The sequence below is a fragment of the Coturnix japonica genome, chromosome Z, assembly GCF_054131305.1.
Source record: "Coturnix japonica strain WE chromosome Z, WE-NBRP24, whole genome shotgun sequence".
Classification (NCBI taxonomy): domain Eukaryota; kingdom Metazoa; phylum Chordata; class Aves; order Galliformes; family Phasianidae; genus Coturnix; species Coturnix japonica.
The window spans coordinates 31372247-31398929 of record NC_140702.1 but is presented as its reverse complement, the minus strand read 5'-3'; the positions used below and the strand labels follow the sequence as shown (position 1 = coordinate 31398929).

Here is a 26683-nt window from a genome sequence, read left to right as displayed (position 1 = left end):
AATTGAAGTCAGACCTGGTGAGTTTTGTGCTCTACAGCTCATTGAGAGATGCTGAAATAACATTTGTGAACCTTTTATTTTTAGAAGGCAGTGTTCAGGATATGAAAACTGTAGCCACAATTTCCGTGAGGTTTTTGTACCCTATTGTTTCATTTTTAAAAGACACTGCATCATTACATTTCTGAAGAGAAGATATGAGCCTGCTGTGCTTCCAAGAGAAGCAAGAAAGAATGGGAGGGACATTTAGGTGAACACTCCTGCCCTCTAATCTGTCTCCACTTTTTTTTTTTTTTTTTTTTTTTCCCCCTCTTGTCTGCAGATGTTCTTAATATTGCTGGAGGTAGCACCTCTTTGCTGTGGGATTAGTCATCGTCATATTAATACTCAGAGCAGCAGTTTAAAACTCGTTCCTCACTCTGTGTTCTCTTGCTCTTCTCTTCCACATGAACTGTATTAAGAGCCTCTTAAAGTAACTGGTGATATGTTTCTAGGACAGTAAAAATCTCTGACTCTGAAGAATTTGTGAACCATGGGCATTTTCTTCACTGCACAATCATTGCTTCATTTCTGACCTGCAGGGAGATTAGACTGTTTTATCCATGAAGTTTCTCATGATCCCACATAGCTATAACTTGCTATTATTTATAGTGAACATCTTTTGTTCTCCACTTTAACATAACCAGTAACATAGCCAAATGTGGAGGTTCTGTTTTTCTTTTATTGTTCATATAGATGTCCCAAGCCTCTTTTCCTATTATTGCCACGCTTATTTGTTTCTTAAGCTAGAAACGGCCAGCCTTGCACTGTGCTCATAAGTGAAGGTACTGAAAGGGTTGAGCTGTTGGGAAACTCTAAGTCCTGAACTCAGCCCCTTGCACTCATTTGAAACAACTGACTTGCCCTGTATTTCGTGAAGCCAGCATTTGTGAAATGCTGCCATGTGTCATTGTCTAATCCTGACCTGTGATTTCAGAGAGGAAGGGTGGTTTTGTGGTTAAGGCACAAGACAGCCAGCTCTGGAGATTTGTGCTGGAGACTTCTTCACGTGACTTAGGGGAGTCTCTTCTCCCTGTCCTGCATGGGAAGTGGACTTGTGTCTTCCTGCTTGTTTCATGTGTGTGGTCACTGTCTCCTGCTTTTCTGCTGCACAGTACCTGAGCTGGAGCCAGTCAGAACAAAAGCATGTCAGTACTACTGGGTGTGCTGGCACAGAGGTGCTAATTCATGGTTTATAAGCACTTGTTTGTTTTCTCTGCTGTCAGCTTTTCCTCCTTTGGGGTCAGGATTGCAATTACAAAAGTAGTATGTTATGAATACTATCTACCTCACTATTTCTTCACTGTGAGACAGTAACATTGATTGCCATCCCACCAGAGAGATGGTTGACGTCAGATCTGATTGTGTTTGATTGTAGTGGCTCATTCTGACCTCAGTTTGTACCCACTTTTGTACCTGGGGCTCTTCTTGGTTTGTGGGGCCAGGGGATATTAACAGGAGACCATACCATGTGGTGGTGGTGGGGGGGAAGAGCTTGTGGGACTGGTTTTCTCTTGGAGATGATAAGTTGCCCTTTCATGTCAGCAAAGCATGAGGGATGTCTTTCTTATGTGCCCCATGAGTGCTACAGCTGCATTGCTCTGTGTTGGCTGGATTTCACTAGTCAACCAGGCAAGTGCTTTTTGTCAGTCTCAAGCAGGAGAGAAGATGCATGAGTTAAATCATGTTTGAGCTGACATGTTTTGCCTCACAATCTTTGAGTAACTTGATAGTGTGTCTCAGCTTTTATATCAGGGAGTATTACAGTAGTCATCCTCTGATTGTAAAGTGTGTTTTTCTACTCCAAGCGTTTGCGTTATTAGGTAAGCTTGGTATTAGCCTTCAAAAGACTTGTCTGTTTCTTTTGTTCACTATTTTTGGTGTGGTTCTTTTAACTAATGCCGTTGTGTTTCCTTAGGCCCTAGCGGGTGAGCAACCTTGTGGGAGAACGGTTGTTTTCAAGAGGAAATCTCTATTAACTCTCATATTTTTTAAAACATCCAGGGCAGGAACTGATGCCAGTGCTTGTTGCTTTTGCATGGCTTCACGTGCAGGTCATTATGCATGCCTCCACGCCTGAGGGTGATTACATGAGATACAGAGCTAGGAGCACCAGAAGTGGGTTTTGACAGGGTGAGGGAGGAAAATGCACCACAGGGAAGGCTGGTTGTTTGCTGTGGGTGGTGCAGCATGACCATGGTGTTGGGGCTTGGTCCTTTGGTCTTGCAGAGCTCCCATGTGTTGTCTCTGAAAGACAAGGATTATGGCATGGAATCATGCCCAGCCAGCTGGAAGCAAACTATTGTCCCACAAGCTGTTCTGATAACTTCTCGTGCTGGTAACTTTATGTTCTGTTCCCGTCATGTTTTCTTCCAAACGATGATGAAAATTCCTTCAGGCATTTGTAGGAGTTGCCTTAGAAGGCAGCTTTGATTTTCAGCAAATTGTAGCGCTGAGCAAGTCTGAAAATACTTGGCGCGATGAAAAGGAAGGGGGAAAATGCCTTGTTAACTCTGAATTGGTTAATTACAGCTGTGGAAGATGGCAGGCTGCTCCTCCCCATCAAAATTATGGAGAGGTCAGCAGCAGTCATGGTGCTACTCACATTGCTTTCCTACAGCCACCTACTGCTTGCTTTTACAGGGCAGGCTCAGCATCCCCACTTTTCCCCCTCAAAAAGCAAACAACCAGCAACGAGGATATAGAAAAGTAGGAGGACTATTGTTTTCCTGCCTTTGTTTTTTTAAAAAAGGGAATGGCCCCTTTAAGAGGAGCATGAAAAAATGCTCTGATCAGGGACAGAGTAATTGAAAAAGATTGCAAACATCTGATCTTCCCATGCCAGGGTGCTTTCAGCCAGCTACCCCTTTGTCCCAACAGTTTCCGAACTGCAGATGATCTCACCAAGAAAGCAAACAAGGCCCAAAAGTGTTTGGGGAGCTCAGTGCCCTTAGGAAACAAGGCAGGGGGTGATGTTTCTTTCAGGCTCGGTGAGCAAGGTGGGGAGCAGAGCACTGTGGTACGCTACAGCAGCAGCTGGTTTCCTTGTGAGGCTGCTCTGCAGAGAGGGCGGGGGAGAGAGAAGCCTTCGTCCCAGAGTAACCTCTGCATCGCCTCTGCGGAGGGCGGTGGTGGTGGTGGCTGCTCGCGCGGAACAAGAAGGCGACAGGGCGTTTGTAACTGGAGATGTGGATGAGGGAGCAATGACCGCCAGTAACCCCACTTTGTGCTTTGTGCTGCCGGAGCTGAGCGCCTGGCAGCCTGCCTCACTGCTCGGCCTGTATCAGCCCGGGCTCCAGCACGCAGCAGTGGCCTTGGCTCCATGGATGGCAGCCAGCTCCTCGCAAGGGTTCTTCCCCAGGATGGGTTTTCTTGCTGGTATTGCCAGCCCAGTGGAGCGAAAAGCACAGTGGGAGGGAAAAAATGTGGTGTGTAATGGCAGCTGATGTTCCTGCCGGAGGGGCTGCCTGCTTGACTTCCCTGTCAGGGCTCGCTCTCTGTTGCTGTTCACCATGGGCTCTTGTCTCTCTTTCTCAAGCAGAAGTAGCAGCGTGACACCCAGCTGTCAGGCTTGGCATCTCCTGGAAATCCTCACCCCAGTAAATCCCACGAGGCCTCCTCTCGCAGCTCTTCTGGCATAGCTGCTTTCCTCATCCCAGTTTATCTAAGTGTGGTGAAGAAAGGGCTGGCCTCTTGAGAGAGAGGAACAGCACAAGGGGCAGTTGCTTAAGCTGTAGCTTTGTGAACTTTAATATTGTAGGTGGATTATAATCTCCAGATGGCTCCCTTCTTCTGCGGGGGAGATAAAATTTGTTTTAAAGCTTAAAGCTCCAGTGCCAGTGGCTTCAGAAGGTGAGGCCTTGGGGAAATAAAACAAAGTAAGAAAGTGTTTGCAGAAATGCTGACAGAGTGGTTTTTTTTCTTAAATTTGCATGTGATCCCATATCATCTGTTTTCTTTGTATCTGAGTATGTTAGACTGTGACATATTTTATGGTAGAGTACAAATGGTAGTTTTGTAGAGTGCATCTAGTAGTTACTATTAGCATGATTAAATACAGGCCAGTAAATCCCTCCATGGTCCGTGCACCAGCTGGGTCCTCCATTCAATAACAACACGGGGATTAAGAGAAACTCCATCTTTGTACAAAGCTAACACTTGAGTAGGTTTCACCCCCGAGCAGAGGGACAGCTTGGTCGGCTTCATTGCTTCTGTTTCTGACCAGTGTGCATGCAAATTGATCCCATGTAGTAAACAGAATTGATCTTAAAAAATCCTTTTATATTTTTTTAGATAGAGGCATCATGATTTGACATCCCTGAAAACAACCATTCTTCAGAGCATTTGCAAGCAGCTCCTGCTTTCTTTGTGCTCTTGTTTGTGTAATCCTCTCTCCTTATTTGTCAGCTTTTGCTTTTCCTGTCCGGTGCTCTCACATTAATTTCCTTTTGGCTTTGCTCTGACTAAAATATTGCTTTGTTTTGTCACCTTCCAGACTTGAAACTTCGGGATTTCCTGGTTGACAATGAGACATTCTCAGACTTTCTCAGTCATAATGCATCCATGCCATCTTCTGCAGTGGAGGAGCTACTGGATGCAGAGGTCAACCTCCAAAAGGTAAAGAACACTTTTGATCACTATTATAATGGTTAGCATATTGTTTGTTTAACTATCATGCTGAAAATCCACAGTGCAGGTGCCCTCTGTGCTAGATGTTGTACAAAAACAGAGGAAAATATGGTCTTCATTTTTCTCCTCCTTACACTCAACTTGCTATCTTATTTTGGTAAGCTGTAAAAGGACTCTATGACATGAAAGTGTTTTGATCAACATAAGAAAGTGGCCTCATATCCTTCAGTCTAAGTGGAATTTCCTCTTTCCCGTTTCTTCTTCTTTTTTTTTTTCCCCACCCAGTGAAACATCAGTTACATTGGTAGTGCTATTGGAACTGTTCTTCTTTGATTAGAAATAAAGAAGGATTTGTTGTACTGCTGCTGAGCATGGACTGGAGTATGGTTTGTATGCCACTCTGTCATGGATTCCTGTGCAGGAGAAGGATGTTTTTTGTTCTGTGACCAGCTCCTTAAGAAAGACTTGTATGTAGTACTTGTGATCTCACATGGAGCTCTTTGGTTTCCATGGCTGTTCTTGTAGACTTAGGCTGCTGTGACCAGACTGGACCCTGTCTGTCTTTGTCAAACTCAGAATATGTTTTTTACATGCCTGCGTGAATTGGTCCACCTCTTGCAGCATCCTTTCTGCTGCAGAAATCAGATCTGGTTGCTTCAGATTTCAAAGGAAGACCTGTGGTCCTCTTAAGTCAGTGTGACTGCTTAAGGAGAAGGAAAACCACCCAGTCTGCTTCCCAGCTCCAGATAAGATCTCTTCTTTGAAGTGGAGTGATTAATAGTTCTTTCAAAACTTAGTTTTCATGTAGTTACAGATGCTGCCTGCTTGCACATATTGTCTCATTCTTCAGTGACTTCTGTCAAGCCATCTGTTTCAGTGCAGTTAAACAACTGAACATGCAAGTTATAGATAAGCTGTACTAAGAACAGTGGGAAAAAAAATCTTACCTGTTCTAAATAACAGGTTTTATTTTATTTGAAACAAATTTGCTTGAAATTCATACTAAATTAAAACATGCTATGAATGATTCTGGAAAAGAGTGACCAAAAGTGTTGAAGTTAGGTACTCATTTTCATTCTGGAAAAGCAGACAGATTTTAGAGCAGGCAGAAATGCCTATACTCTGATCTTGCACCATATCACTGCCGTATTTTGATTGTGCTAGCACTGTCAAAGCCAACAAAAATGTGAACTGTGACTGAGGATGGTGGAAGGATTTGTTCCTCCTTATTTTGGTCTCAAGTTGTGCCAGTGGAGATTCAGACTGGACATTACGAAAAACATTTCTGTTGAAACAAGCAGTGGCACAGGCTGTTCAGAGAGTGGTGGAGAGGTGTTCAATAAATATTTAGATATTGTACTGAGGGATGTGCTTTAGTGGGAAATATGGGTGTTGTTGGATGGTTGGGCTGGATGATCCTGGAGGTCTTTTCCAACCTTGGTGATTCTGTGATCCTTTGATTTTCTGAGTGAACACTGAGACACGTTGGTTTTCCGCATGTATACTCAGGGAAGCTGTTTTTTCACTGAACCCGCATCTCCTAAAACTCAGCCCAATTCCATAGGAATATCCTCTCTTGAGCGTGATTATGAAGTGATATTGATAATTCTGGCATTAATAAAAAGTCTATTTCAAAAGGCTAGTCATCTTGATGCGGGAACTGTTCTGCTCGTTCACCCCAGTGTACAGCATTGAAGCATCCTATTTTCAGCATCTGGATACAGACTAAAGTTAAAAGTTTGCATAAGTGTTGCATTAGAAATTTCAATCTCATCTGCTTGTTTTCTGAACATAATGAACTTTTTTTTTTTTTATCCTGGATTGTTGATGCCCTTTTGGTTTTGAAAGACTAGAAAATTCTCAGACTTACCCAGCGTGATTCAGGAACTGTTAACTCTTCTGGGATGTAAATCAATTCTCTTTATTTGTTGCTGGAGGTTGGGCAATTCATGTTGGGTATTACAAAAGAACAGAAGATATAAACCATAAAGCTGTTGTTCACAGTGTGTTCACAAAAAAAAAATAAAAATTGTTAACTCTGTCTTAGCCCCAAGGCAAACAATACTTTCAAAATAAAATTCCAGATTTTCACCACGTTCATCATCTTTATCAAGTGTGTACATGTTTGCCAGGTACTTATTTTTTGTTCAGCAAACCCAGATGCTATACTGATGTTAGTAAAGAAACAGTCTTGACTACCAGGTCTGAAAGGTACTTGCGATTATTCTGAACAATTTAATGCATTTTCTTCACAAACTAGGTGATTCCTTGTGGATGAGTAAACCTTACCCACTAGCAAACCATCACCTTAAATAAAAGTAAGCCTATTGAAGAAGGCTCTAGGATCTTATCTCTAGTTTTTTGCAGTCTGTAGAATAATTCTTATTTCAAGAGTAAATTATCTGCCCCAAAACAGTGCAAAATGTTTATCTTGGCCATTGGTAAAGAGATGTATCAGAGCTACAGGGGAATGTGATCCTGATCCTGACCGTACAGAAAATGTGGCTGGCATATATATATAACTAAGGAGTTTGGGACATAGGTCTGTTGCCTTTCACATATATTTGCCAGACTTTTGTCTTGACACAAGCCTTTTTTTGTCTCTGTGGCTCACTTCCCAGAAGACTGAAGATTGGGAAATGCATGTGCCTTTGGTTGGAGAAGATGGCTGCTGTGGAGGACAGGATTACTGTTGATCTGAGAATGTGTGCAGGAAAGTGGAGAGAGACCTGACTCCCCCAGGGCTTTTTCCCCATGTACTATAAAGGGAAACATGTTTTCCTTGGAATTTAGAGTTGTGCATGGGTCAAGGTTTTGCAACTTGTAGAGAAAAATGCCCTCTTCCCTCTATCTGAAACTGTTATGATGAATGGTCAGTTCTGTAGAGGTGATAACCAGCTTTGTGCAATGAATCCTGCATGTGGGGAGATTGATATGCTTTTCTTGTTTTTCTAGGTCATAGTGTCTGGTTATCAAATGCAACTACAAGATCTCTGCAATAGCTCAGTGCTGTCTGAATTTCTTACAATCCAAAATCGTTCAGTGGCCATGGACTCTGAAGCCTTCCTTTGCACCTTACCAAAGGAAACACTCCATGGAGCTGAGCTAGCCTTTCGTGCTAACCTGAATCCTTTGAAGCCTCTTCAGGTGAGTCCGCTGGTCACACTTCTGAGAAGCAGTCATTGATGCCATGACATTTTCAAGGGGTTTCAATATGGGAATTTATCACCATATTTTCAGAGTAAATTCTTTATTGCTATTGAGGAAGAAGAATTGTAGTCTTTAGTGCTGAAGCTTGAACAATGGTTCTTCTTCCTATCCTTTCTGTTGCAGTGTTATTTGCATGGTATAAATGCATATAGACTATATTTAATTTGTCAAGAGGAAAATATTTATGTTGTGTAGTAACATACAGATGCTTGTCTCTCTGTTGTCACTCTGTTTTGATCAAATGAAACGGCTGAAGTGACCCCAGATGTTAGACCAACTCCTGCTGAGTACTGAAAATTCACCTCTGCAATTACCAGTGGGCCATTGAGTACAGAAGTTTTAGCCAGTAGCAGGCCACAACCTCTGAGCATATTTAATTCATACAGAGTCAGCTTTTAAATACTATTTGAAAAGCTGAACTACTGAATGGATTTTGGAGCAAGTGCTTCAAAACTCATTGAATTTCAAGAAAATGCATCGTTTATGAGGTATTTGGAGTTTGGAGCAGACTTAGATGTTTATACAAAAAACAGTTGTGGTGCTTTATATTAGGTCCACAATATCTGGGTAAAAGCAAAAGTTTTTAGAAGTTAGTGGTGGAAGTATCAGGAAGAAGGGACCACGGAACCCAGTCTGAAACAAACACTCTCTTGTCTGTACTGGAAGAAATAAACTTCAGCTGTGTGAGTTTTCTAGGTTTGATGAGGTTTTCAGAACAGAAAGTCATGTACCACTTGTTTGGCTTTGTCCCTAGTCAAAGAGAGATCATTAACAAGTACTGGAATCACATTACTGATCAGTGCAGTACACATTGGTCAGTTACTTCTCTCTGAAGCTTGTTTTCTGTTTCTCATCTGTCCTTCATCTGCATTTGTTCTTTTCTTCTGGAAGATCAAAAGCATCAAGAGATGGGGTAACCATACTGAAATCGTTCCTGTAACAAAAGTGAGCTATTTAGAATGGCTGTAAGCAATTTCTTGTGTACATTTATATGTATATATGTGCATGTACTTTAAATCATTCAGAGATACTAGATTTTTAGGAACTAAGTGGAATGAAAGTTGCCAGTTTGTACCACTCAGCACTGATCTTCTGGGCCCTCTGGAGACCAAGCATTGCTTTTCTCATTTTTGAAAGTCTTTAAAATTTAGCCAACAGAAGCAGATACACAACATATCTATGTCTCTGTTGTTACATCTGTATTGTTTACTGCTGAAAGAAGACTGTTATAAGCCACTGCGATTGTGTCTCTTGGCAACAGCTGTGTAGATAAAGACTATACATGCAAATTTGGGTGACTTCTGAGAAGCTGGTTCGTGATCTCAGCTTTACACAAGCCCAAGCCATGAAGCCAGCAGTAAACCTGTTGTGAATCATGCACCATCTTGTAAAGGTCCATAGTTTTTTTCGGAGAAGGCTGGTAAAGTCTACTGTAATGCCTTAGTGAGTGAAATAAAACCAACAGGCTTCAGTATGTCCAGATGAAATGAATAGAACAACACTAGAATCATGTCAACACATTTGAAACTTAGTGGCTTTAAAGGCTAAAAAAACTGCCTTGACCTGCAGTAACATCTTGGAACAAAGAGCGGACTTTCTGTTCTTAAACAAAGAATGCTTTTGATTAATAGATTATCATTAAAGGCACTGGGGGTCAAATCTTGGAAAAGCATAGCATGCACTCTATCCACTTGCAGAGCCTTCAAACCAAAAGTGGCAAGTTGATTGTGGCAGATATTTGTTTTTAATGTAATTTTTTGTTTTTTTCTGCGTAATCTGTTTGATGTTAAGTAAAAGTAAGGGCCAAGTCAGATGCAAGTACAGCAGAAATTTTAGAGTTTAATTTTTGGCTCATGTGATGAGACCTGATCTCTACTGATTTTTGAAGAGTCAGAGGAAAAGCATCTCAAAATAGCAGGTTGATACTGTTGGGGTGAAGGGGACTTCCAACAACTTACAAGAATTCTATAAATGCAGCACTGAGGTCTTCAACAGTAACAAAGAATTTTTTGCCACTCAAATATCTGGAAAGTAGACTGGCTGTAGTTTCTTGAGCACTGCATCTGGAAAATTCAAGCCAGCATCCACTTGCTTGTTCCTGCCCTCTACATTCCTCTTTGCTGTTCTCTCTGCAAGACCATACAGCAAATTGCATTAAGGAATCTATCTGGATTATAAGTGACTAACATGACTGTATGTGCTGAAGGGTGAAGAAGTGTACAATACTGGGAACCCAGTAGTTGGGGCATGTGTATGTGGGTTGAGACTCCTATGTCATTATCTGCTTCTGCCATTCTTAAGTGTTTTGTCCACTTGCAGCCTGAGGGAAAAATAAGTGTTCAAGTAACTCATAACAAGACAGTAATTATTAGCAAATTCTGAACAGAGCACAGTTTTAAAAAGAAAATTACTGCGGCTGTACAGTGAATTGTATGAGCTCTGAATGTCACAGCAGTGCAAAGGAACTTTTTTAAAAAAAGGCAAAATCACAACACTTGTCTTTGCATACCTGCTTATCTCTTCTATCCAGATCAGCCTGAACTTTGCACAAATTGGATTAGTACAGTAAAGATGAAGGACTTCCAATTAAAATTGTATACGAAGCTTTCTAGCTCTGCAGCTCATTGTCTGTATTACTTCCATTTAGCTGGCTCTCTTGGGTGAGATTACAGAGCCAAGATGGCATAGCTTGGAGGTTCAGGTATGCCTCTGTTACCCAAAATCCTATTTGGGCTAGACTGCTTTGGTGGAAACATGGAATTAAATCAGGAATTGATCACAGATCCTCATGGCAGAGGATCCACTTTCCTTCTGGACGGAGTATTCACTCTACCAGAAGCAACATGTGCTTATTGAAGCCAAATTCAGTTTTCCAGAACCCATGTGTCAGTTTTCATCCACAAAAGCCCTTGTGACCAACATAAGAACTGAAGGCCTTAGGACACTGTATCAAAGACGATTTCCCTGTCTTCTTGAGGTTTGCCTTTCACTGGCTGTACAGCAGGAGAAGCTGTCTGGGGAAAAAACAGAGAAATAGAACATCTAATACCACGTACACAGTTTTTCTTTTCAACTTTCTCTCTGTGCTAGACCAGCAAGTTATCCCGTGGAAGAACTCTGCCATCTGTGGAAGGTTACAGGCACCCCTTCTTAAAAAGAACCGTGTCAGTAAATCAGAGGTATTCCAGCAGACTGGTGTTGCGCTGGGAGAGGGCTCTCAGAGCATAAAATTACTTGCCTGTGCAACAGCTTTTACCTTCTCAAACCTTGCCAGTTTTGTAAACAGCTTGAGGGGAGGAAGTTAAGTGACAGAGACAATTGAAAATGCTCCTGTGGGATTTCATCTCTGCAGTGCTTCTCAAGAAAGGCTTCACTACATTCACCCCCAGTGGTCTGGGTTTGTAATAAGCCATAAATATGTTGTGGCTTGTGTACCATACTGTCCTTGAAGGAGGAGTGTGGGTGAGCACGTGAAAATCCAGTTGTTCTTTTCCCTTCATAACACAGTTGATATTTTGTCATATGGTTAGCATGAGCTAAGCATTGAATAATAAATGCACTTCATTTGAGAAAATGGCTTTTGAAATGTAAATACGTGCTGCAGTTGAGCTTGTGGCTTTCCTTGCTCTTTTGAGTGCTATCAGTCAAGTACAATGACATCATGATTTCAAGCAGCTGTACTTTCGGACTTCCACTCCCAGGAAACAAAAGCAGAAACATAAAGCATGTGATTTTTCTGCAAAGTTCAGTGTTAAGTTTCCACTAAGATCAGCATAAAATTGTGATAACTGTTTCAAAGCAAACACGGCAGAGTGGTGTCACTGAACAGAGGCACTTCGGTATTGTTATGCTGCAAATAACTGGATTATGTTATGACCTTTTGATACTTTGAATACAGGTGTATTCTCCTGCATGTTGTGTAACCTTAGAGCAGGAGAGGGCAGGTGGATATACTCAATGCTCCTCTTGACTTTGCAATTAACTGTGGTTACCAGAAGTATTTCCCTAATTTGACTCCTGTAAGTGCACACATGCAAGCACAGAGTGAAGTCAATGCAGTGTGTAACTCCAGGGTACTAAAATATTTGCATGCCCTAAAGGACAAGTCTAGATGAAGGCAAGACATACCAGCCGCTAGCACAGTAATTGTACAGGGCAGTTCTGTTCAAAACCTGTAAGAATTTTCTTTCTGCCGTGTACCTAGAGAAGACAGGTGATGTTTTCCAGCATTTCATTGGAAAACAAGTCATTACCCCCACACTGTTCTAGTGCAGGCACCTAGTAAATGCCCTGTCACAGTGGGAGCAATCTTACTTTAGAAGTACTGAATTTAGAGGGCACTTTTGAATGTGATGAACTCCTGAGAGCCACTACAAAAAGTTATTTTCTGGGGAAACTGATGACATTTCAGGGTCAGGTTTAAAAACTCCTTGAGTGTCATAACTCATGTGAATCTTGCACACTGATCAGACTAAAGTTCTGTTCAGCTCTGTTTCCCTTGAATGCTACTCTAGCAGTGCTACCTTCTCAACTACTACTAGAATCTGTGTTCAGTAGATTTTAGTAATTTTTTTTCATTCATGAAGTTTTCTTAGCCTTCTCCAAAACCATGTTAACTTTTTTCTTCAGCACTGCATAATTTCTACATAATTTCTCCCTTTTGGCTGGGTTGTCTATGAAGTAGTTCCATTAGTTTGTTTTAAACTGATTTTTGGAATGGAAGTCCTCTGTTCTTGTATGATGAGGCATAGTGAACAATCATCCCCTATTCACATTCTCCAGCCCACTTGTAATTCTGCAGACCTCTGTCATATCCTGTATTTGTCATTACAGTTTCTTCTGGAAGAACTGTGAGCTGTTGTTCTTCCTTCACCAGCCATTCATATCTTAATTGTGCTTGTAGTCCTTTTCTGTACTTGTACTGTTTTAGAGGTGGAAGATCCAAAATGGCACTTAGTTCCTGAGAAATGGGGATGAACTGTGGATTTATATTCGTGTTGACCTGTCTTATCATTCTATTAAGATCTCTTTTTTGAGTGACAGTAGATAGTTCAGAGCCATCCAGGGGTATCTCAAGGTAGAACTGTCTCCTCCGTATGTACTTTACTTTGCAGCTCTGAATTTTATCTGGCATTTTATAAATGAACACGAATCCTTTCACTAATCCTTTGCAATTCACTTTTGACTTTCACTGTTCTGAGCCAGTTAATATCATCAGAAAACTGTTCCTCATCCACACTATCCCTGAATCGTTTCTTAATACATTTAAATTAAACAGCACAAATTCCTTGCAGAGCTGGATGAGATGTATAGGCACAAATTCCTTGCAGAGCTGGATGAGATGTATAGAGATGACCAGGCTTGTCTACCACATGAATCTAGGGTGTTCTCCCTTATCTCATTGCTCAAGTGGTAATGTAGCTACATAGCTTTGATATTTGCTAGCTGTATTCCTTTAAAAAAGTCTTGAAGGTCTTAGCCTGAGGGAATGTGAACTGTTTTTCTTCTAACTGTGTTTGGTTATGGTTTATCTGAACCTTAATGCCTGTGTTCTGTAAAAGTTACCGAGAGCCTTCCTGAATTTACAGCTTCCTTTGGAGCAGGCATGAACTGTGCAGTCAATAAAGTTAGCTAGGTATAAATACCTCAGCAGCAGATCAGTGGAACAGTGCCCATTTACACCAGCTGACACTTACTAGCTGATACTACCCTTCAGCATGCTAGAGCATGAGAACGTTTGCAGACTTTGCTTCCAGAGATTGCCCCGGGGAAGATAAGAAAATAAAAGGCTTCAGCCCAGAAGATTTCTGCTAAAATTAAGGGTCTCTGCTGTTCCTCTGTGTGTCACAATGCCGTAAACTTAGCATAGCATGCTTTCAAATGCTGTAATGTGTGGTTATGAATGTGAAATCTTATGAAATTATTTTAATCCTCATTTTTCTAAAAAAAAAAAAAAAAAAAAGAAAAAAAAAAAGTGTTGTGTCCATGTTATTAGGCTAGAGGATCTTGATGCTTCTCTTGCATGAAATGTTTCACATACATGGTAGTGCTTTAACATATACAAAAATATAATAGAAGGAACAAGAGATAAACACAGGCATGTCAGTTACATGGAGAGCAACTGTAAGGAAAGAGCTGTCTTCAGTGGGTCCCCTAAGTCAAGGAAATATTGGAGTAGTGCAGTTTCCAAAATGTTGTGCAATCCATCTCTAGAAACCTATCACAATTTCTCTTCTGGTGGTGTAGCAGTTATTTTATGAAGCCTGGTTCTTTCAAAATATGTTCTTGATTCAGTCTGAAAATGTCAAGGCTTGATGGGAGGATTTAGGTGATTAATATTATCTGAAGGTGAGGGGTAATGTGTGGCAAGATGTCTGAGCAGGGGAGTCTCACTGAAATCCCTCGTCTACTGATTGATATTTCCCTCCCTTGTATATACTTGTATATGCAGTTCTATTGGCATATTGTCTTACAGGCTGTCCTTGTTCTCTGACCTGTCCATCATTTGCGCTGTAAGCATACATACATACATACATGTAGCATCTTACTGGGATGGCTATGGCTGTCTTGGTATCTGTGTGCCCAGACTCTGGGGAATGGAACAGGTATCTGTTGCATTATGGAGCACTGAAGCCTGTGACAGCTTACGCTTAGGGTTGCACAGAAAGCCAGCTCACTGTTTTCCCCATCAATCACTTTGCCTTGTAAATGGTCCTTACCACCTTTCTTTACAAGGGTGTTTACAACAATTCAGTTTCCTTATTGATGCCTGGCAGTGGCTTCCAATTTCTTTTTTCTCTCTTGCAGAGACAATTTTTCTTTAACTCCTCCTTGCGGGATCTGTCAGAAACTGTGGAGACATTGAGGGACAGCCTGGGAAAGCTCATCAAGGAGGTAAGTATCTACTTTGTGTCAGAAGGATACCTCTGTATGGTGGGTGTCCTAACCTGTAGTCAAGTTCAAGGAGTGCACTTCTCCTTGGTGCAACTCACAGTCAAATCCCTTGCTGTTTTTGAAACTCCCTTGTGGTCCTATGACCATACACTCTGTATCACTAGAAATAACATCTCTATGCAACTCCTCGGTGCATGGAACTTCAAATTACAGGCACCGAGGAGTTTCTCAGGTGTGTGGCTGTAGATTGGGTCCTCCCAGGTGAGGCAGGAATTAATTTTTTTGTGGGGCTTACTTTCTCAGCAGTTGCCTTTGCAATATATCTGCTGATTAGCAGCACCTTGCAAAACTGCACGGAGAGGTTTGTCTCCTTTCTGTTGTTTTTTCTTTTTTCTTTTCAGCCATGCTAGGGGTTGTTAATGGCCTCTGAGTTTTGTGTGAATATGGCATCTGGAAAAGGTGATGTACGTAAGTTAGCAGCTATAGGGTGCTCTTTGCCATTTGTCTTTGGAGAAGTAGTATTCTGAGGGAGGAATTGTGTTCTGGTATTTCTGGGACACCCAATGCAGTGGCATCACAACACTGGTAGAGAAAGGCTCCAGCGAAACACAGAGGTATGCAGAGCATAGTGGCATTATAGAGACTGTATTTGTTTTTGCAGGTGAAATGATGGATTAAGAAAAAAGCCCTGCGTGCCTAGTGTGAGTCAGAAGCCCAAAACTGTTTTGTATTTTCAGAGCCAGAAGCATATCTTAGTTGCTTTTGGTTGGCTCTGACTTTGAATCTGAAGTACTGCCACTAGGCAAAAACATTCTTTCCCTCTAGCAGAAATCGCAACCATCTAAACCAAACTATGCCTCCTCCTCTCCTCTGCAAGCTTTCCAGCCTGTGTCAAGCCAGCAGCGCACAGTGAACGGCAGTAACCCCGTGTGCACGCAGAGGAGCAGGTCACTCGGGGTTAGTGTGCAGCCCTCCCACGGAGGGTTGGCTGCAGAGCCAGCACCATGCCTGCCAGCAGCCCCTGGCACACGTCCCACACCAGCCCAGAACCTGCTGCTGGCTCTCAGCTACAGGGAAATTAAGGTGTTTCCAGGACCAGCTTCAGTTAGGACCATGGCAGAGCTCTTGCTGCTAGCCTGAGGGGGAGGGGTAGGCTAAGGCTGCCCTTAAGAGTTTGGTTACATCTGTTGCCCATTACGTCACTTAAATTTGCGTTGTCTGTGTGTGTGTTTGGTTTTTTTTTTTTGCCTGGGATAAAAATAATTGAAACCATGTGATACTCAGTTTGCTGATGTGGCTGAAAATGTCCTAGGGTAGCGTGCCTTTTGCTTGGCAGCTGTGTTGGGTAGGACTACCTTTTATTCTGCCCCATTACAGAGCAAACAAAGGCATCATTTTCTTTTGCATTCTGCGTGAGCTGCTCCAGATGGCTTGACCGAAAGTTACTCCTTATTGTCTGGCAGTCTGATTTCCGCGTGAAAAGGAGGGACTCAGTCGCTTGTTTCATGGGGCAGCAGCTTGAGGGGGTGGAGAGAGCTATTGTTTGTGCCACGTCTAGAAGCCTTTCTAGCAAGGAATTTTAATTAGAGAATGGTCTGAAGAAAATATTTGCCTCTTTGTGAGAGGACTGGTTAGATCTGTCTCTGTGCTCCTTAAATCAACCCAGGAGTGGAGATTAAATTCTGAGAGCAAGGGCAACTGTGAAGAAACACCCAGGCGAGTCTGATGTCTGGGAGAAGTAGTTCAATAATGCTGCCAGTGGCATGAACAGAACAGCTCTGTATATCTAGTATGAGATTGCTGGTGCCAAAGTTGAAACAAAGCTGCTTGCTCAGACATTGTTTTTAAAATTACACATAAAAGGACCTTCATTAATGCAATCTCCATTGTATAGTTAGCACCTAGTATATTCATTGCAATTATCTGTGCTTTCTATTTCTGTACCTTTCCTTATCCTGAGAATTCGATGGCACTTTAGCTAAAGCCATTGACTTTTTACTATGGAAAATTTGGCTGCTCTGTCTAAAATACCAAAAGTTCCCCAAGGTGACCCGTTGAATTGGAGACTCAAAGTGTCACACCTGAAGAGTGGCCTTGGCCATTCTGGGTTAGAAAACATCAAATCCAAAATCCATATAAGCATATTTAACAAACTGCAGCTGTTCACTTAAGTTTTTGTCTGTTGTGTCCCTGATGTTAGCATCCTGCTAGTCACCCTGAACCTTTGGAGCCAAACTGAATGGCACCAGGATGCAAACAAAGGCAGGAGTGAATAGTGAGCAGATGAAAGGATGCTTGAAGCAAGTCCGGACACAAGCACCAAATCCCAAGGTTTTATCTGTTCTCACAGCTGTCTTCCATCATATCAATGTGTCATGTGTTTTTGGGCTGCTAAAAATAGAGACCTTGTGTATGTGACACAAAATAGCTTTTGTTTAGCATCAGGATTTTTTGTCCAGATGTTGGTAAGTATAAAACATTTGCAGTACTACAAATGAATGCAAAGGGTCAGGCTCACTTACAGTGTGAGGCCAGAAATACTGGCTGTGCTTGTGTTGGGTGGAGTGGGATTGAGATGTTAGAGGACACCATTGCCTTCTGGGTTGTAACTGGCTGGCTTTGTCAGCAGTCCTAGAGTTTGAATATCTATAGTTTGTTTAAACAAAGGTGTCTAAACCAAGGCATAGTCAGCAAAATTGGCAACAGGGCTTTGAGTGACTCTGAAGACAGAGCAGTCAGGCTCTGTGTTTCCAGAGAAAGTTCCAAAGAAGTTGTTTCCAAAATGTGTCTGAAGAGTAATTGCAAATAGGTGTCTCGCCAGCTCTGCTTGCCCTCATTAGTGCATGTTGCTATTTTGGGCCACACATCAAGACCATCACAGTTCATGTCAGCTGATATTCAGTAGCAGTCAAGAAATCAGATCAAACACTGGAAAAGATTCAGATAAGGATAGAGAACCACCTGTGGAAGATGTTACCACAACACTGTGTAAATCCATGCTTTGCCCTTCACTTCAATATGGAGTACCGATCAAGGTACTCTGTTTCCAGAAAGGGGCAGCAGAAATGGAAAAAGTTCAGAGAAGGACAATGGAGATGTGTAGAAATGGAATGACTTAAACATACAGATCAAGGAATGTGTTGGGTGCTGGAATTCACCAGCCTGTTAAAGAGATGGACTGGGGGCAGGACAGATGTGCATAGAGTTGAGAAGAGGAAAAAAGTACAAATATTCACTCTCTGCCAGCACAGAAAGTATGACACTGAACGAAGCTAACAATGGCCAAGTTTAGGACAGGGAGAGGATGTTCTTTCCAGTGATGTGGTGGATGCTAAATATTTGCAAACATTCATGTTTACCATGGAAGACGTTCATTTTGTATTAGAAAATAGACAGAAGTTCTCCGAGCTGAAAATATTGGAATCTGGAAGGTTACCTAGGGAAGCATTTGTTCTTTGCCCTACCTGTTTCCTAACATCCGCTTACTGTCACCATCACAGAGATACTAAGCTAAAAAGACTTGCTATGAGCCAGGCCATATCCCTGAGTATGGAGATGTCAATGCAGTGTCTGAGGCCAAGTATCTGGTGCTTTTTGTTCAGGACAGCTTCTGCAACTTGTTGCTGTGCCAGATAAATGAGTCCCAAAGTGTGCATCTTCCCAGCCAGCAATGAGTGTTTCATTTCTGTGCCAGATGTCATGCAAACGGGACAAGAGAAGACTTTTCATTGTGGCTGGCTGCATATGCTGTGGAGAAAAGGCTTACTCGGCAGTCAGATCTGAAGCTGCAGCTCGGCTTGTTTTCAGGGGCTTTCTGGGAATGTTGTTGATAGAGGGGAGGGAGGTGTTGAGGCAGGGGCAGCATTACTGACCTAGGAGGTCAAACTTTCTATCAGGGGAGGCTTGCTGACCTCGGTGGAACTGTGCCAGGTGATGCTGCCAGCACTTCAGGGCCTACAGCTCAATGAGGCTGGGTCTGATTAGCTGCACTTGCTCCATGTTATTTCCTTATTCCCATTTCTGCCTTGCTCCACCCTGGAGTGAAGGGACTCTGCTGGAATGTGAGCTGTTGTGTAACCAAAGAAGTGACTTCCATGTGAGAGCTCAGGGAGAGCAGGAATCACACAGAAAATTGTGTGAGAAAACTTAATAAAGAAGAGACTTGATGTTTTCCCACTGTAGTGGAAGGAAACATGCTTTCCCTGGTCTCTCCTTTTTAGCACTGCATCCACTGGGATTTAATAGCCAGATGGGTGATTTGAGGGAGAATGGTAGGACTTTTTCACTTCTATAATCCTGATCCTATCCCCATTTCCATTCTTCTCCCCCTTACTTTTCCAGCTTCTGAGCATGAAGAGTTGGAGTGACATGAGACAAGAGGTGATGTTCCTGACCAATGTGAATGCCTCAAACTCCTCTACACAAATCTACCAAGCTGTGTCACGTATTGTGTGTGGACACCCCGAAGGTGGAGGACTCAAGATTAAATCCCTCAACTGGTACGAGGACAACAATTACAAAGCACTGTTTGGAGGCAACAGCACTGAAGATGATGTAACTAATTTCTATGATAACTCCACAAGTAAGTGTAACCCTATCATGTCGTAACATCCTATCTACTCCATAGCTGCAATGACTACTGTTTTCCACACCTGCTCTGATGAAAGCAAGTGATCCTGAGGGTCAGCATATACCCTGCTGTTTCAGAAGACTATATACATGCTGTCTGAGCAGATGGCTATTGCTTCCTGCATGTACTCTTAGCAGCAGGGAGGGTATCAAGATGCAAGGGATTCTCAAGGGTCTTGTGTAGAATCCAGAAAGGCTATGTAGACACTTTCTGTGAAATGGGGTCCACAGTCACATGCAGCATTTGAAAATGTCTTGTTCTTCTATGCAGATTTTGCCTGTCATGCAGTGGATTTCATAAGTTGTGCAAATGAGTATGGCTGTTGTTGGTAGAGACTGTGCGGATTCTCTGCATTTGCTGGGCAAACTGTGAAGGTTCAGGCTGAAAAGGGCTTTTTGTGGATCTTTGCAGCAGAAGTTTTCTGTTGTAAGACAGCTGTTCTGCTGTCAGCTCTGACCATCTTTATGTGCACACAAGTGGGATATTTGCCTCCTGCAGTTGTCACAGTGCTTCTCAGCTGCTCACCCCTTCTTCTCCTCCTCAGCACCCTATTGCAATGAGCTGATGAAGAACCTGGAATCCAGCCCACTTTCCAGAATTATTTGGAAGGCTTTGAAACCTTTGCTGATTGGGAAGGTCTTGTACACTCCAGACACGCCAGCAATACGGAAGATCATGGCTGAGGTAACTCTAACTTTGTCCTCTGATGCGTAGTGTGAGTTATGTGCTCTGACTGTACAGCTAAGCTGCTCTGTGTTAAATTGAGCCCAGATGCAAGCCTAGAAAGGATTGTCCACAAAGCATGGTGTCCCTAGTCTCTCACCTCCCATGCACTTGATGTCAAAGGCTCAAGGAGAAAAAGCCAGACTGAACTATGTTTCTGGACCTTGCTGGAAACATTTCTGATGGTGCTTTTTGATTACTTACAGAGTTTGCAACTCTAATGTGGGATATGGCACTGGGAAGGACCTTGATAAAGCATCAGGTGTCTTCTCTGACTGCCTGCTTGTCAGCTGATCCTTAAACATTTCTGATTGAGGCTTACTTAATATTCTTTCTAATTCCCCAAACTTCCCCAGCAACCTCTTCTATCAAATGGGAAGGGGTTGCTGCTGTGTGCCCTTCATCTCCGAACTGGAAACATTCTCCACCATGCTTTAAATCCTACTCAGCCACAGGCACTTCTCTTTGTATTTTTCCTTTCCTGTGCACAAGATTTTTCTTACTCCCATCCTTGCTGAAGCTGAATTGCTGTTTTGAGTAAAAGCAAGTCTCAGGACTTGATGTGCCAATGCACCCTCTCAGCCCACAGTGAATCTGAGCCACGTTTTGGCAATAACCTTTGTCTCTTCTTTGCCTACAGGTGAACAGGACATTCCAGGAGCTGGGAGTGTTTCGAGACCTTGGGGGGATGTGGGAAGAGATAAGCCCAAAGATCTGGACATTTATGGAGAGTAGTCAGGAAATGGATCTGATTCGGGTCAGTATGCTGTTCTTACCAGAACCACAAGCATCGTTTTCTGCAGTCAGTGATAAAATATTTATTTTAGATAATGTTTCTTTGTTGATAGTATGCATGTGACCCTCTTCTTGAAACAAGCTGTGACTGTACCAGTCTTGTGTTGTACTGAGCACTCCGTTGTTTAACCACTTTTCACAGTCAGGAGCAGAGCATGTTTAACAGCTGTTTCTAATCTCCCTCTGTGGGGAAATGTGTTGTTTCTTCCACACTGTTGCCCTGATGTTCTATAAATATCTGGCTGATGGTATTTCTGTAAACTGCAGACCTGTGGAGTTGGCAACAGGTTCAGCTGGCAGTGCTGTGCACTCCTCTGTAGAAAGTGCTCTCTAGAGCAGCTGCTTTCATTATAGCAACAAAGTGAGATACCTTATGCCTAGATCAGATCCTGGAAAGTGTCATGTGTCCTCGGGCTCTACTGAGTGCAATAAGGTTTGAATGGTTGTTGTTCTAGAACTGAACCTAGATGCCTGGTGATCATCTGGCAGAAACCTTGTGAAAATTTTTTTTTGGGGGGGGTTAGTATGGTACACTTAGTAACAGTTGGGTGTCACAGGGGAAGAGGAAACATTACTGTATGGCTTGTTGCTTCACAATATGCTATGCTTACAAGATCATGAACAAGGAGTTGAGAGTCTTGTTTGGATTTGACATGCTTTCTACTGGCCTGTTGGCTCCCCAGAGCATTGTGCCTGGTGTAAAGCATGCATTATTTGTTAAAAGTATAAGAGGCTTAGTTCACACTGCTTCCCTCAGTTGTTATTCTGAGGAGTGAGTCTTTGCACTTCTGTGCTGGGTGGGTGTTATACAGAAATCTCCCTGGGTCTTAAGCCTTGAAGTTCAGTCTTACTTTATCCCAGTCATGATGATGGGCAGAACAGTCTCTGACCTGTCTCATTGCACTTCTCTGTGAATGGGATGTACTAGAGATAACAGTGACATCGTTTTCCTTACTCCTGTGCCTCTGCTAGCTTTATGAAAGTTATTTCTGTAGATGCTGGCAGCAGAGAGATGAGAATTAAACCCAAACTGTTTGCTGCAGGGTATGCTGACAGAGTCAGGATTCAGTTATTGGTTTGCAATTTCGTCAGTGTTCCTACTTCTTCAAGGTTTTTTTTTGTTTTGTTTTATTTTTTCAAATGAATCCAGACTTGACTGATTCTTTGTTTTCTGCTTATTGTTCCAGTGGCAGGGTCCTTTTGCAGTTGCCTGCTGAAGCTGATAGATTCAGCAGTACTTTGTTGTGTGCCCAGGCAGCATCCTGCTAGGTTTAGGGATGCAGCGTTGGTCATTTATACATGGATAGGCTAAAACATACAGGAGCCTGTTCGGAGCTGCTCTCATGTGCTCTTTGCAAGTCTCTGAGGCTGCTGTACCACTGGCTGATTGTCAGCTCCCAGCTTCCTGGACTGTGGAAACTGTTAGGTATATTTCTTTCTGCAGCAGTAGAGGAAAGTGCTTTTCTCACTCATCTCAGACACTTGCAGCTCAATGCTGCTGCTAACTCCAGGGAGGACAACGTATGCCCCCACCCCAAGCTAATGTTCATTTTTGTTGCTGCTGCAGGGGTGATGAGGCTGCGCCTCTTGCCTGCAAGCATGGTGCCCTTGCTGCAAGTCAGAGTAGGGTGAAAGCCTCCAGGGATGAGTGCGAAGAGGGGAGCTCATGTGGCCTATCCCTGTTTGTTTGGATTTCCTCTTCATGTGCTCTCCTCTGTCAGCTTGGCCTGATCTGTTTTCCCAGTTTGTGATTCTGTTTTTGTAACTATGTGACCCAGTGCCTTTTGGCTTGTTACTAACAGCTGCCCATAGGGAAGCTCCCTCACCTCTCCATTTTGTACTTTGTTCTGGCAAAAATTCAGTTTCCTGTTTTTATTGGTTATGATTTTTAGTTTTCTGTCTCGTGCTGGCTTTTTTCCCTTTCCTATAGTTCAGCTGTATTCCTTACAGTTAATGCTCTCTTCCTATCTGCTGTTACTTTGCTGCTGACAGGTCTCAGTTCTGCTTTAGTGCCAAGTGCACCAATTCAGACTGCAGGGTGTTGTACATACATATAGTGGGACCGTAGCTCATCCTCTGGAAGCTGGAAGCTAAAATAGGTGAAAATATCGCTATCCACAGTAGGAGAGCAGAGGGGCAGGTCATCATTGCTATTGGAGGCTGTTTTAGCTGGTGTCTGTGACACAACAGAAAAACACATAAGAAAGCCACCTGGCCTTTGGTGCTGGTATTTCTGTTTAGCAGCTGAAGGACTCAGCCCCTGTCTGTGCCTCCTCCATCTCCATCCCAGTAGGAAGCAGAGACTTGCTTGAAGAGGCAAGCTGAACTTGGCAACTACTGGTTAGCCAAATGCATCTCTGAAGATGTTTATTCCTTCTTTGTATCTTGCCTTTGCAAAGCTCTTTGTCATGAGGGAAGCGGGGAAGGCATGGATGGGGTTTTTTGTCTGCTTCAGTTCTTTCCTGCCTGAGGAGCTTGGGACATGGCTGCCACCTAGGGCAGAGCAGGGCCTGGGCAGCACTTAGTGTTTTCCCAGGGCGCAGGGCTGTGCATGGCTCTCTGCTGCCCTCTCTCCATGGAAAAGATGAGGCAGGACATAGAGCAAGCCAGCCTGCAAAGCGTGCCTAACAGCTTGTTTGTGGCTTGGAAGACCAAGAGGTGCCCAGGGCTGTCGGCCCCTGGAGGCTGAGCTACTCTGTATAAAGCAATAGACTCACGCTATAAAAAAGGGGTATGAATAGCAGTACAAGAAGACAAAGCAGACACCTTTGGGTAGTAGACAGCAAAAATTAGACTACCTGCCTGCTGGGGCACCTCCAGTGTAACGTCAGTGCTTCCTGTACTTTTGAAAAAGACAATAATAATCATTTTCATGACAAGATAGGAGATCCAACAGTAATTCTCAAGACAACTCTTTCCCCTTTGACAAAAACAACTACAGACGCTGCTGAAAAGCAAGGCTTTCTGGGACATGCACTTGCCAGCTTCCAACTGGACAGTGGAGGATGTTGCCCGTTTCCTGTCAAAGCATCCAGAAGAGTTTGAGACAGATAATGGAATGGTGTACACCTGGGTGGATGCCTTCAATGAGACAGATAGAGCTATTCAGACCATCTCACGCTTCATGGAGGTAAGATTGTGCTGTAGTGTGGGCAGGGAGCTGGGGACAGCTGTAGCTGGGATTCTACTCACTGGGAAGAGTGCCTCCCAGGAAGGGAAGGTCAGTGCTCTTCAGTCCCTGTTCTGAAAATTACAAGTCTTGGTGGGGCTGAGTGCACAGTGTGTTAGAAAATACCATTTATTCAGGTATCTTAATATAGATGTGGGAACCTAACTTTAGGCCTTGTTCTTGAAGCTTTTGCTTTGGCCATGACGTGTGGTTTTCCACTCTGTTGTTACTGGGCAACTTAAAGTGGTTGCTTGTTTTGGTCATGTAGCAGCTTCTACTTCTGTCTGGGGCTTTCACTGGTGTCCACAGTTGGAGCTAACAGCTGAGGTACATGTAGCTTATAATGAAACTTACCTGCTTGTTCTTTAGTCAGCTTGGCAGATGAGTGCAAATAGAAACAGGTCTTGGCCTGCTAGAAGCCTGGTCCAAAGGCTTTGGTAGTTTCTCCACTGACTTTTTAGAGGCTTTGAATCACACCTTGCTTATTGTTAACAGAGGAAAATAAGACTATGAAAGTGGATGCTTGGGTTGGATCCTATAGCTACCACTACAGTGCTTCCTAACTGCTTGTCCAATACCCAAATACCTTTGGACTAAATGTCAGTGACACTTGTTTGCCTAGTGGGTGACCAGTAAGCAGGATAAAATGACATCTCTAGCAACTTGCTGGGCTAGTGTGAGCCATTGCAAAGTAGTTCAGCACTGCAGCCTTTTCTTGGGTGTGGCATTGGTATTACAGAGTTCTCTTTTGTCCCTCCTAAAATGACAATGTGTTCTGATTTAACCTGAACCCTTAAACACTTCCAAATCTGTCCCTCTCTAGTGTGTCAACTTGGACAAACTGGAGCCTGTGGCCACAGAAGTCCGGCTTATAAATAAGTCCTTGGAGCTTCTGGATGAAAGGAGGTTCTGGGCTGGTGTTGTCTTCACTGAAATTGCTCCTAACAGCACAGAGCTCCCTCAGCATGTGAAATACAAAATACGCATGGACATCGACAATGTGGAAAGGACCAACAAGATTAAGGATGGGTGAGGCATGACAGGCTGCCTTGTGAAGAATTTCTTACCAGGGTTTGAGGATTTCTAACTGAAACATCTTTTTCCTTTGGCAGGTACTGGGATCCTGGTCCCCGTGCTGACCCCTTTGAGGATATGCGTTATGTGTGGGGAGGTTTTACCTACTTGCAGGATGTGGTAGAACAGGCCATCATCAGGGTGCAGACAGGCACAGAAAAGAAGACAGGAGTTTATGTGCAGCAGATGCCTTATCCATGTTATGTGGATGACATGTACGTATACAGGCTGCTTCAGAAGCTTCCAGGAGCATTCTGGGTTGGGAGGCATGGGCTGTAGTCATTCTTCAGGCATGACTTACTGTGTCCCTGTTATCAGTGTGGGGGCAGATTTCATCTTTCCTAATCCCTGAATTAGGGCTCTTGTATGGTGCACTGAGGATTTAGAATATGTTATTATTTATGGAGACAGTTAAAAGTAGTCCCCAGGAAAAGCAGCTCTTTTTACTTGCTCTTCAAGGGAGCTGTAACAACAGCTGGCTCCTGCTAAGGGCCAGTGTTGTCATGTAGACCCATCAGCCTCACTTTATGGTGAGACACTGATGCTGTGTCGTAATCTGCATGCACCTAGGCTGCTTTGTGTAGTGAAGCCTTAGAAATCTCTATACTTTGCTAGCCCTTGTCACACTGGTATTTCTCACTTCGTTCTTCTGGCCCCTTCCTTCTTGTTCTCAGATTTCTGCGTGTCATGAGCCGTTCTATGCCTCTCTTCATGACTCTAGCCTGGATCTACTCAGTGGCTGTGATAATTAAGGGCATTGTGTATGAGAAAGAAGCCCGGCTGAAGGAAACGATGAGGATTATGGGCCTTGACAATGGCATCCTTTGGCTAAGCTGGTTCATTAGCAGTCTCATTCCTCTTCTCATGAGTGCAGGTCTACTGGTGCTGATCCTCAAGGTGAGCTCACTAGTTGGGTCTCTTGACAGAGAATCCACAGCACTGGTGTACAGTGGCCTCTGTTGGCACACTGGGGAGGAAGTAGTGGGTTTTGGCTGGTCAGCAGCTGTTGTGTAAATAGCAGCAAGTCCAGAATCCCCTTAGCAAGCAGTGCTGTGGGCCTCCTTGTACCAGAGCCATGTCAGAGAGCCCTTTCAATGCCTGATGTACCTGCTGTTCTCTTCCAGATGGGGAATCTGCTGCCTTACAGTGACCCTAGCGTGGTGTTCGTTTTCCTCTCAATCTTTGGCATTGTGACCATCCTGCAGTGCTTTCTCATCAGCACCGTGTTCTCCAGGGCCAACCTGGCAGCTGCCTGTGGGGGCATTGTGTACTTTACACTATACCTACCCTATGTGCTGTGTGTTGCCTGGCAGGACTATGTCAGCTTCTCACTCAAGATCTTTGCTGTAAGTCTTAAGGAAATTGTCCAGGGCACTGGGTCTACACCACTGTGGCACTGCATTTTTTTCTGGTTGGACACTGATAATTAGTGGGTGGGGGGCAATGGGAGGGTGATTTCCATTGTAAGAGCCTACCAGAGTTGGGCTTGGTGAAGAGACTGATAGAACTGTTGGGGAGGATTT

General features: G+C 43.3%; 1 protein-coding gene across 4 annotated transcripts in view; it reads left to right on the top strand.

Annotated features, from left to right (window-relative positions):
* ABCA1 (ATP binding cassette subfamily A member 1) overlaps positions 1–26683 on the top strand; it is a 93267-nt gene that overhangs the window by 40333 nt on the left and 26251 nt on the right. For all 4 annotated transcript variants that reach the window (XM_015849597.3, XM_015849592.3, XM_015849595.3 and 1 more), the window contains 11 exons: positions 4532–4653; positions 7621–7812; positions 14683–14769; positions 19111–19351; positions 19944–20083; positions 20763–20879; positions 23859–24047; positions 24910–25115; positions 25199–25375; positions 25835–26057; positions 26285–26506. In XM_015849597.3, coding sequence (XP_015705083.2) covers positions 4532–4653; positions 7621–7812; positions 14683–14769; positions 19111–19351; positions 19944–20083; positions 20763–20879; positions 23859–24047; positions 24910–25115; positions 25199–25375; positions 25835–26057; positions 26285–26506 — 1916 coding nt within the window. The remainder of the gene's footprint in view (positions 1–4531; positions 4654–7620; positions 7813–14682; positions 14770–19110; positions 19352–19943; positions 20084–20762; positions 20880–23858; positions 24048–24909; positions 25116–25198; positions 25376–25834; positions 26058–26284; positions 26507–26683) is intronic.